This window comes from Ruditapes philippinarum, unplaced genomic scaffold (assembly GCF_026571515.1).
Source record: "Ruditapes philippinarum isolate M1 unplaced genomic scaffold, ASM2657151v2 ctg1413_1_1_1_1, whole genome shotgun sequence".
Classification (NCBI taxonomy): domain Eukaryota; kingdom Metazoa; phylum Mollusca; class Bivalvia; order Venerida; family Veneridae; genus Ruditapes; species Ruditapes philippinarum.
The window spans coordinates 1-12766 of NW_026855954.1; the positions used below are offsets into that span (position 1 = coordinate 1).

Here is a 12766-nt window from a genome sequence, read left to right on the forward strand (position 1 = left end):
TAGGCTTTACTTTTTTAAGTATAGTTTATTCTGTATGTGTTTTTTATATATTTTATACATGCATGTATAGTAGACTCATAAAAAATCTGGACTCATATTTTTGAAAAATTGTAAACACTGAAGTCCAAGTTTTATGCAACCTATATTTGAGCCGCGCCATGACAAAACCAACATAATGGGTTTGCGACCAGCATGGATCCTGACCAGCCTGCGCATCCGCGTAGTCTGATCAGGATCCATGCTGTTCGCTTTCAAACATTATAACAAGTTGAAAAACTATACAAGGTATACATTAAGTTAAGTTGGACTTCGTCAGCTGTTAAAGTGACTTATTCACTATTAAGACCAGTTCACTATTAAGACCACTTTGAGTCAGTCCCGTAAGTGGTCTTTATAGAGAGACTTTACTGTTCAGTTGACTGATTATTTGTGGCGTGGTCGTTAGGTGGCATTTTACTGTATGTCTTTTAAACAGTGGCTAGTGAATTAAAAAGAAACTTGTCTTGATTAGTCACCAGCAATGTTTTAATCTACGTGTGTAAGAAATGTAAAGCAAAACGTTATTTAAACTTCTATAGAAATCATTTAGTGAATATTCGACCTTGGCATCATTTCTCCATCTAATGATCATTTGTTTAGATATCACGTGGTTAGTTGGTTAAATAAGTTTATTGACCGCCGGCATATGACCAAACACACGGCGTGTAAAAGTAGAAAAATGATTTTGAAAATGACGAATGATAATGTTCGAATATCTTATGATATGAATATTCGAATATCATAATTTAATATAAAGTTGACAATCGAGTATAATAATTTAAAGTTATATTCCTGGTCAAATTCATCAAAAACAGATTGTCAAATTAACGCCTTATTGTTATCAAATGCATTATTTAACTAGTATTGACAAAGTTTTTCAACGTAGAAATGCTCTCCGTAAAGGCCTCAACAGACGGTAGGATTTAGCTGTACAGCACTAATTAGAGATAAGATGTACAATTTTCAAAGCTATACAACACTTGCATTCAGACGGTAATTCTATACTGTAAGAATCTTCTGAGGTTTCCCCTAAAAAAGGATCACTTTACATTGATCCTTTACATACTTTACTCACTTAATACTTTTTTTCGCCATGAGTAATGATTGAAACACCTCCATTAAAAAAAAAAATATATATATATTTTTTGTTAATGTGAAGCCTGACCGAGACTCTAACCTGGGACCCTCGGATTACCGTACTGCGGCTGTTCTGACTAAGCTATGTGGCCGCCTACAAACTACCTCCCCTCTCCCAAATTCATGTTATTAGAGAACAACTCAATACCGTGACATAATCATTTTCGGAATAATTTTGGATTCGAACACAACACAACTTTGGGTCTCCAACATCAAATTTTTACCCCATCTTACTACTATGTTTACCTTTTAGCCCTAATTGTTCTGGAATTTCATTCATTACATCCATTATCAGGAGATAATTTGCTTATCTGTTACTTGTCATTGTGGGAGGTCTGTAAAAATCGGTACGACATTGAAGATTTTCAAAATAGAACATGTCCTATCCCTTACATCTCGACATAAGGTTTCCGAAATCAAGAAATAGTAGCCTTCACACATTAAGATTTGTCTGTACATCTTAGTTTTAATTGGTGTTGTACTTCAAAATCCTACCGTCTGTTGAGGCCTTAACATTTCTGACCATTCTAAAAAATGCATTTTCTTATTTGACCGGGTTAGTCAAATAAGATTTATATTTTGGCGGGAAGCCCTTCGTTTATTTCCGTAAATGTTCGGATCTGAGTCACGTGTAATGAAAATCATTATAAGTTGACACCGAGAGTGTAAAAAATTGTTAACATACTTATAACTTTATCTTCCAGAAACCGACCAATCAGATCCTTTATATGGTCGCGATTCCAGAGGAAGGGGATTTTATGACACGGCGGGAAAGAGGGGATATTTACTTATTCTCAATAATACCCACAGACGCTTAGGTGATATCATTTTATTATTTCTGACATTTTCTGATATGTTTTGTGCATAAAAAGTCAATTCTATCATTTGCTAGGTATAAACCGTAATTTCTGAGATTTAAAAAGAAATCTAAAACAACGTCAACCAACAGTCAACATTTTTACAGATCGCAGTTTGAATAATATCACCGTCTAAATTACGCTACCTGTAATATATAGACAGATAATGCAGATAGTAATTTCAATTTTTGTTACACACACGCCCGTTTAACTCACAACGAGTGTAAAATGTCCATCGGTAAAAATGTTGTGAGCAAATTCCGTTCCTCGTTGTGAGCACCCATCTATGACGTGTGACACGATAAACAAGGTGAGTTTTTCATAATTTTTGAAGATGACAGACATTTATGTAAAATATCGGAATGCAGTTAGCTAGCGATTTGTTTTCCGAGTATGCACAAGATATACCCTTTTTTGCTTTAATCCTCGTTGTGAGCACCATAACCTCGTTGTGAGCAAGACAAGCGCAGTGCGTGTCTGGTTTTAATATGTAATTCAGATGCTGAAAATATAATTTTCAATCTACCAAAGCAATTAAAACGTTTTTGCACAGCAGCATTTCTTTGCAAGACGTTGTGCATACCCCGAATGCTGGCATATTAGTTTTGAGCTGTCAGTCCGTCAATCCGTCCGAAAACTTTAACATTGGCCATTACTTCCTTATTAGTAAACGGATTTGATTCATATTTGAACACAAAATCCCTTAGCATAAGACCTTCCTACGGACCTGAATTTTTTACCTTGACCCCTGAATGGCCTTTACCTTGAAGGTCAAATTGTCCAAAAACATTTAAGATTGGCCATAATGGCTTTATTAGTAAATCAATTTAATTCATATTTAGGCACAACACTTAGAAAAACTGTCAGTGATGCATAAAAATCAAAAGAAAAGTTGGGGTCATGTCTCTTGCAAATCATTCTTTCCAGTCAAAAACACTGTAAAATCAGCTAACCCAAAATTGTACTAGTTAGTGCCAGTAGTGGTGTAACACCTAAGAAGTCATGAAGATTTCTAAAAATGCAACTATTTCATGATGAAAATGCTATTTAAATGTCAAACACAGACTGTCATGAGCTTTCTAGGAAAGACAGTGCAACTAAACTCATGAAAAACGCTCTACAGAGCAAACAGACGCCGAGAACTATTTGAATCTGTTATTATGCGACTATCGTTTTTCGCGGAGGATTACTTATTTAGTGTGTTGTAACTTTTAACACTACACAAGTATAATCTTAGTTTAATAGATAATGGTAAACAAAAAAAAAACATACATACACCTACGATTTTGCAAATGTTTTGCTGTTTGTGCAAATGGTGTTGAACTAATAAGGGGAGGTAATAAGGGGAGGTAAATTATGTTTTTAATTGCATATACTTCGTGTTGCCAGAGTAGAGTTAACATCGAGGGCAGTCTGTGTGATATAAACATGCATGTATTTAGCCTGAGCTGCATTCATGTTAGACTGGCCAAGTTATGTAGAAAAAGAAGAACTATTGCAAAGAAAAACTATTGTGCAAAAACGTTTTGATTGCTTTTGGTAGATTGAAAATTGTATTCTCGCCATTTGGATTACATATTAAAACCAGCAGACAAGCACTGCGCTTTTTTTGCTCACAACGAGGTTATGAAGCTCACAACGAGGATTAAAGCAAAAAAGGGTATATCTTCGTTTCTATGAAGACTTTCAGGTAATAATTTACGCCGAAGACTTGTGGGCATCTGTTTTAGGTTAGAATGCACAAAACTTCACCAGAATCGACGTTTTCAATGTTAAATTTGGTCCGGAGAGAAGTTGTCTCCAGTTTTCCAGCTACCCCGAGTGACTGCGTCGCACGGTATTTCCATCAAATTGTCCACCAACGGGCAATATCTTTACATGTGCATACTCGGAAAACATATCGCTAGCTAACTGCATTCCGATATTTTTACATAAATGTCTGTAATCTTCAAAAATTATGAAAAACTCACCTTGTTTATCGTGTCACACGTCATAGATGGGTGCTCACAACGAGGAACGGAAGTTGCTCACAACATTTTTACCGATGGACATTTTACACTCGTTGTGAGTTAAACGGGCGTGACACAGTCAGTCAGTCAGTCAGTCAGAGTCAGTCAGTCAAAGGCCAAACACTGGTTTCCATCGGATAGTTATATGTAAACAGATGGTGAAGACGTAACAAATGATTAATTTATTTAGCATATTTTTTGTTATAAATCTTATATATATGTACATTAAATCAGAAATGTAAGTTATCCTTTCCTTATTTTGACATTTTTAAGTATGACTAATACAATGTGTTATCTGTAGGTACTGGAGATGATGTTAGCAACTTACAATACTTCTTTGGAGACATACTTCGTTATAGAGTAGACACTATATCAAATGATCTCTCCAGGGCAGACGTTATTCGGGCATTGCAAAGCGCACGGGATAACATCCGTTCTGGTGCCACACATGAATATTTCCCTTTTATCTGCGCTATACTTTCCCATGGAGACGAGGTAACACAAAAGTCATTGTTTACTTTGGCAGCCCCAGATCTTTTTAATGATAGCAATTCCCGTCAAGCTAAAAAAAAAACATTTAAAAAAACATTCCTGGTGACCCTCAGATTTTTGTGAAAATTGATTGCTGCTTTATCTGTTTCTCTTATGTGGTTAATGAAAAACTTTAGATGTTTGTAATAGACAAATAAAGAACGAGTTGCTTACGGTTTTGAGCGTGCTTTAAACTATTATAAATCATTTCTGAACGTGCTTCAAACCAAACCATTATATAAAAGACGATTCTGGACTTGCTTCAAACCATTATAAAAGACGATTTTGAACGTGCTTCAAACCATTATATAAAAGACGATTCTGGACTTGCTTCAAACCATTATAAAAGACGATTCTGGACTTGCTTCAAACCATTATAAAAGACGATTCTGAACGTGCTTCAAACCATTATATAAAAGACGATTCTGGACTTGCTTCAAACCATTATAAAAGACGATTCTGAACATGCTTCAAACCATTATAAAGACAGTTCCGGACGACTTTTAAACGTTTGTAAAAGACAGCTCTGGACGAGCTGCAAACCTTTAAATTTTGTGAATTTTCATTTAGACACAGTTTCCTAAAATTCAAATATTTGTAAACAAAACCCCAAACAAATTTAAACAAACTGTTTCCAATAAGTTTACAAATATATATAGTTGAAGACATTGATTAGTTTGAATAATCTGTTTCAGAATGGGCTGTCGTTTACAGATGGTGCAATTAAAGTTAATGAAATAAGCAAAATATTCAAGGATAAAATTGAGGAGCACAACCTCCGTAGAAACAAACTCTCCGGTAAGGAACTTAAAGACTATTTCTGTTGTTGAGGGTGAGAACATCTAAATGATACTGATACAGTGTGTTTCATTCTTGAATGTTTTAATACTTAGTCTGCTAGTCTGCAGGTAGAAGCTGAAAATAATCAATACGACCACCTCAATGCTTTAATGTAATGCCATGTGAAAAACTTCTTACAAATTTCATAAAACATGTGTTAGGGATTAAAAAAAGCATGCAATGATGCTGTTTTAGGTGAATTGGGGAGATATCTTTTATATTTTGATTGCATAATCAGTTGTATTAAGTATTATACAAGGTTGACCAAATCTCCAATTATTGAACTTTTAAAAAATGCTTGTGTTTTAAGTGAAAATTTGTACAATTGTAAAAAAAAAAACAGTTGGTTATCCAATGTATTCTTCATACTAAAATATTTAAAATACCTGAAAGTCAATATAGTGATAATAATCTATATGTTGTTGTACGAAAACAACCGTTGAGTACTTTTAAAATTAGATTTATGGATAAATTGAAAAATGCGGTAGATAATGATGGAAAACTACGTACTTATGCACTGTTTAAAAAAAATTTTGTAGCGAACCTTATTTAGCAGTAATCAAAGATAAAAATATTAGAGCTTGTTTTACAAAGTTAAGGATAAGTTCTCACAAATTTCAAATAGAGATCGGGAGATATAAAAAAATCAAGTCTTTGGTAAAAGATTTTGCGAAGTTTGCCACTCAAATGAAGTTAAAGACGAGGTACATTTTGTTACTGCTTGCAATGCTTTTACTAGTCAACGCAGCATTTTATATAATGAAATAAAAGATAAGAAATTAAACTTTGAAACAAATGTCAGAAATAAGCAAATTCATTTGGTTAATGAGCAACAAAGATGAAAAAATCATAAAACAATTTGTAGATTTAATTTTTACTTGTTTTAAACTCAGAAATGATAATGAGAAAAACATAAATTAATTTAACTTGGTATATGTACTTTTTAGGGACATGTGTAATGTACAGTGTTGTTACAAAACAGGTATACGCTATCTGTTTGTGTAAATTAAATGTTATTCGAAAGAATAAAAACAAAATGTTATTTACATATATATAAGTATGATGTTTAATTCCTGTGCTCGAAACTCTATGTCATTTACTGTGTTTGTTTGTTTTGTTTCTTTCTTTAAGTTCATTGTTGTTACTATAATACAACTCAAGTTTTAGTTTCTTTAACGTCTTTATTTGATCTTTGATCTCATTATTATTATTGTGATTTACATGTCATTTAACATGACCCTTGATGGGAAAGTTATTCTATTCTATTCTATTCTATTCTATTCTATTCTATTCTACCCTTGTCTTCTATTCTTGGTCTACTTATTCGGCTATTCATTCAGTACCAGTACTTATATTATTAGTTATTAATTTTGTTGACGGGTTATATGCACGGGGGAGGAACTGTTACACGAAGGATGGAGTTCTTATGATAACTTGTTAAGGAGTTCTTGTGATAACTGTCACGGAGTTCGTCTATATTTATATATTTTTAAAGAAAAGAGACATCTTCCGCAAACTTTTGTCGTGAACGGTTTTCATACTTAACGTTACATGAAAAAAAAGCCAATATGCTATAAAGAATAATATATTTGACACAATAGTCTTCAATAAAATAATTTATTCTACACTAATTATGAACATTCAATTATTGCTTTTAAATTGTCCAATGTGATATATTCTCATATTGGACGCTGTAACGTCCTAAATAATAATCATTTATTGAATAAAAATACCGAATGCGTTTTGTTTTTTCCATGTTACCATGTACCGTCAAAGATAAAAAGGCGTTAACGACAAAAGAATCGTAATGAATTTTACCGAAAGCTTGCAAGGGTCTAACAATTTTAAACCATGACATTATGAAATATAAGTTGAAATAAAAGTTGGATCAACGAATAAATTGGTTATTAAAGTTTAAGCATTAAACAAGTACAATACCGGAATATATTTGGACTCGTGTACTCATATTAGCCTGAAGGCTTGTTCAGTATGGTACTAGTCAAAATATATTCCCGTATTTTACAGTAACATATTTAATAACCAATAAATATTGGACGGTCATGTGGTACAATACAAAAACAGGGATTGGATGTAAAGACGGATTTAACTTTAGCGCATGCTTTGAACAACAAATTATTGTGTAATGCAATTAAAATGACATAGCCGGTTTGAAAAAGGTGTTCAAAACTGAAATTAAATGTAAAGACGATTATAAAACCTACGTTTCGAACAATGTACATGAACAGTACATGTATATTTATGTTTGAATCAGAACATCGGTAGGCTGAGTAATTTAATTATTGTTGGTTTTCTACTCAAAGTTTTCCTTTTTTCAGGACGACCCAAATTGTTTTTTATAGAGTCGTGTCGTGGAGGGAAAGCGCAAGGATTACACGAAGTTGATGATGCAGACGACATTGTACCGCAACGCAATGTTGACATGGCAGATGAAATAATTTATATTCCCTCGGATGCTAACACATTATTAGCTTATTCAAGCACCAAAGGTTAGTTTATAGCTCTTTTCCATAAATAAACGAAATTGTTGTCAGCTCAATTTCAAAATAACAGTGATGTACATGTATTTATCGTTTCTATCAAGAAGCATTTTATACAAATACAAATTATGTCAGAAAACATGTAGTATCCACCTTATCATACTAGGTGTCCAGGAAGCACACATTTTCCTGAACATGCCACATGTTCCTATACCTTATCACGTCACGTGTTCAGCAAACATAAATCCTATCATATCGTGCCACGTGTCCGTGAGCATCCAATGGTGGCTGATTTGGAAAATTGCGCGTAGCGACAACGCAACCTATATCGTTATGTCGCGCTGTCGTCTTTTCTTGTCTCTAGCGAAACACGTTGTCGTGCGGCGCGTTGTCGCGATGTTGCCCTGTCGCTTTGGTTATAAGACAATCCTTCGATTTGAACCGAGCGACAATGTGATATCTTGACAACACACCGCACGACAACGCGCCGTTTGGCGTACATCGTTAGCGACAGGACTTCAAGAAAAAGCACGACAACTTTGTTCTGTTGTCGCTAGCGCCAACCCGACGTACAAAAGCGTTCAGAATCAGCCACCATAGCATCCTGTTTAGAATTTTTGTTCAATAAGTCTTCAATATTTTGAATTAATATTAAGACATTAATTTTAGTAAATCGCCTTTTATTATTCATCTTTATAAATCGGCTGAGTAGTTCTTGACCAGTGCTTACTATTGTACACTAATCTATAGTCCTATACATAGTGACTAATGCCTAAGACAGTTATATATTTTTTGTAGGATATGCTTCATACAGAGATCGGTCACGCCCAGACACCGCTCATACATACTTCATTAAGGCTTTGATAGATGTGTTTACAGAGTATTACACTACGGATCATGTGGAAGACATGTTAATCTCAGTTAAAGAAAGGGTGGCGATAGACAATGCTTCACTCTATGACACAGAAAAATACACATACACGAAACAGATGCCGTGTACACAGAGCACGCTTACCAAACGACTTTACCTTACACCTTATAATGGGCAATGAGGAATCAATACATACGCATACAATCAATATATGTATCTTTCCACTGCCTGGCTACATTTTTATCGTATAGTCATAATATGGTTTTTTGTTGTTTTTTTATTATTATTTTTTAAAATAGATATTGTCTTATATATTAACTCTAGTCCTAACTCTAACTCGTGAAATCACTTGAAGAAATCAAAGTGCTGAAGGCACGGCATTTATTGGCCGGTATTAAGACTTGCACAAATGATATCAAATAAATTTAAAGAATAATAGGAGATCTTTATGATATCGCTTGGTGAAAATAATTGTAATAATTAAAACAATGTAATAAACAATAAAATGTGTTTCTTGTTTTTATAATTGCCCGAAATATATCTGGAGAAATATTGAGAACTTTAAGTTCCAAGTAAGCAAAAGCTAATGAGCGCTTTTATACAATGTTTCATGCAAGAAGGATGGGCATCACGACCTCCTGTAGACTTTTCTGGAGGTAGGTAGCACGAGAATACCATAAAGTAATTTTCTGTTTTCTTTATGTGTAAATTTCACTGCAATAACGCCATCGTATGATTTATTTGGTATAACATACAATGAATGTTTTATCTTTGGTGTAAGCCAGGCTATATACCGTACACCAGTATCGTAAAATATTATTAAATATAGACTATATTGTATATACGGCATGTTTAACGTGAGTTCCGACGATGACAATGTTATAAATATCACTTTCACAGAATTTCACTAAAAGTCCTACTCCACCGAATTTTTTGTGGGCATTGCGATGAATATCCGTTCTATAAAATCATACGTATCCTTTTCAAGGTCAGTGGAACTTTGATAACAGATAAATTTTACAAATTGTGTTTAAGTCAGCTCTATATCGTGTATGTATTATACTTTCACGATGATGTTGATGATGATGATGATGAGATCTATGCTTAATGAGGGTGCAGCACAAATTGCAGCTTTTGCTGTCGAGAACGGACCCTGGACATGTTACCAGTCACGCCATTAAAGGGTTAATTTTGAAACACAAAGTGGTCTTGCTTTACCTCTATGCCACGGAGTATTGCCAAAGATATGAACATTGAGCCAAAAGTTGGACACTGTACGGCGGCGAGTGAGAACATAAATGTACAGTAACTTGAGACAGTAAGACGTAGCCCTTAAAAGGGCTGTTGGTGCCAAACAAAGGACCTGCCTTTCAAGGCGTCACTCCCTGTGCTAGATGCTCCAACACCCTAATACACTTTCCTCGTCGTACCAGCCTATTTTGTTGGGCCACTTCCCTCCGTATTAGTCAGATCATCGGCAGCTGATCCGCGGGTACAAGTTCTTGTTTTTGTTTATTTTTCACCATCTTGAGTTCTTCAAATCTTCTGCTGTTGCCTTGTGCCTTCTCAGCGAGGAGAAGAGAATTTATTGGCAACGCCGGTGAACGCATTGAGGTAATTATTTGATTTTATGAAATGGCGGGCTCAGTTTAACAAGCTGTCATCACTTATTTTCGCTGTATTGGTAATACTAAAAGTGGGACTCCGAGTATCGTTGCGGTCTACATTGATGTCCTGGTGTTTTCATTTTTTTGTTATTACTTTTATGGTCTCCACTGTTTATTCATTTATTTTGTGTGTGTGCTATGCACTGTTTGTTCTTTTGTCATGTATACTGCTTTCAACTTTATCAAACATTTTTGGACAGGGTTGGATTGAAGTAAAATTGATTATTAAACACAACTTTATATCTTTTGCACCTCACTTAGTCTACACATGATGTCAGTAAAAGTTTGAGTCAAGATCTTGACCAAGAGCCTTGGTTAATATATCATACAAAGATACTTCAAAATAATGATTGCCGAGTACTTTGCAACTGCAATATCTTTGATCACTAGTTCAAAGGGTCATAGTCACAGGGGTCAAATATACATGTAGTTAAGATCTTTTGGTCACAGAATTCGGCTTGCAATTAAATATGTTGGAGCCGTGACATGACATATTTGTGAAAGACTAATCATAGAACATCTGTTGACGTCAATATTTCTTAATGATATGACGCGTGCTTTTCTAATCAGCGCTGTGCAGTTTTCAGGAAAAATAATCTGATCTATCATTTTTCAGACATTTGCTAGAATAAGCTTTTAAATCGATGTAATATCTTTATTATTTACATGTCTATTGCTTACTTATAATATGGTCATCGATAGAAATTTGACAGCGTTCGTGGCATGTTCAAACGACAATATGCATTCAAATATCTCCTTATTTGTAGAAAGATGTACAACTCAATACGGTCAAGTACGCTTGGTTCGTTTTTGTCAACTCCTTGTTATAGTGTATGCTTTTAAGTGAAAATCAGGGATTTTATTTAGTGAGATAAAACCCATATTACTCAGAGTATAGTTAATTTTTCAATTCAAAGACAATTACTACACTAAAGAAGAAAACAAAATGATGACGTTATTCCGCAGTTCACACCCATTTTTTAAGTATTAACTGCGCTGATAAACTTGTTCGGGTAACCTGGAACCCCTGACAAACTTTCGCTGAATCGTATTTCAAGTACCTTAAGAACGTGAATTTAAAGGAATATTATGAGTTGACAAATTTTATCTATTTATATGCAAACGACTCTTGATATGTTGTCCTTGCAACAGGAAACACTTTCAGTGCTTACTTAAGTAATTAAACAATAATCACATTCATTCTTTTAATTGCTTTTTCCCAGTGTCAATGTTTATAAATATTTCTCTTTATCCATTGTAACATGTCGCGGCTGATAAATATAAATCAGAATTAACACCTTAATGTTAATAGAATAAGGAAGACATATCATCATGTGGATATCATTGTTTAATATAACGGACACTCCAAATAAAACACTTATTCTGTGTAGTGAACGTGTGTGTAGGACGCTTGATGATGATGAAATCCCGTCTTGCTTTATACATGTTATACAGGGAAGTCAAAAGCCCCGGCTTTGGCTTGCCTGGCTATAGACTCCACGTGTATGTTCAAATAACAATTAAAAAAAGAACCGGTTAAACCGGGTGATGCTGTCCCTTGTTTGGCGCTGTTACGCAACGATAAACGGCGGGGTATTACGATAATGAGACAATCAACAAGGTAACAATAAAATGAAAAAGGGTGCGTAGACTGGGCCCCTGTACACTTCTATGGGAACCATAATAGGACAGGGAACAAGATTTAACGGAAGCAGTGCATAAAATACTGAATGACACTTTTTAACAGAAAATGTAACCTAAAAAATTAACGATTTTTTTTATCTGACTTTCCCACCTTCATAGGCTTTGCCTACTTTCATATTATAAAATTAAAGGAAAAAATAAACCGATTTATTTTTGTCTTGTTTTACAGCGAGTTCCGAAGAGCCTGCTCGCAAAGCGAGCATTACTGCAACGCGAGTACCTCCGAGTGATGGTTTTGAAAACTTTCGCTAGAAGTATAGCAAAATGATTATGGGTAATAAGTTTGCCTGCTCTTTATCGGAGGTTATTTTGGGTTCCCTGTCCTATTTTATTGGAACACGCTTATCTGGTTCCCTGACCTGTTATAGTTCCCATCCACATAGATGACTACACATAATTGGTACTTTTTAGAAGTGCGCAGGGGACCAGTCTTGGAACCTGCCGATTGTTTTTTTATATATGTTCATAATAGTGAAATGAATTAGATCTATAATTTCTTCCAAAGAGTTCGCTTTGATGCCGTGGCTTATTCATATTAATAAATTATTGTTGGTAACTCCTTTCTTGGGTCACAAGTGGCTCTGAATATATTTCATCTAAATTTGATGAAGGA

General features: G+C 34.5%; 1 protein-coding gene across 1 annotated transcript; it reads left to right on the plus strand.

Annotated features, from left to right (window-relative positions):
- Positions 1-1880: 1880 nt before the first annotated feature.
- On the plus strand, positions 1881-9292 carry LOC132744926 (caspase-3-like; the record flags this gene model as incomplete). The annotated part of the gene is given in 5 exon segments (XM_060733718.1): positions 1881-1994; positions 4344-4537; positions 5269-5371; positions 7750-7920; positions 8710-9292. Coding segments are annotated over 5 exon segments (836 nt in total), but the record flags the coding sequence as incomplete, so codon positions are not given.
- Positions 9293-12766: the final 3474 nt, after the last annotated feature.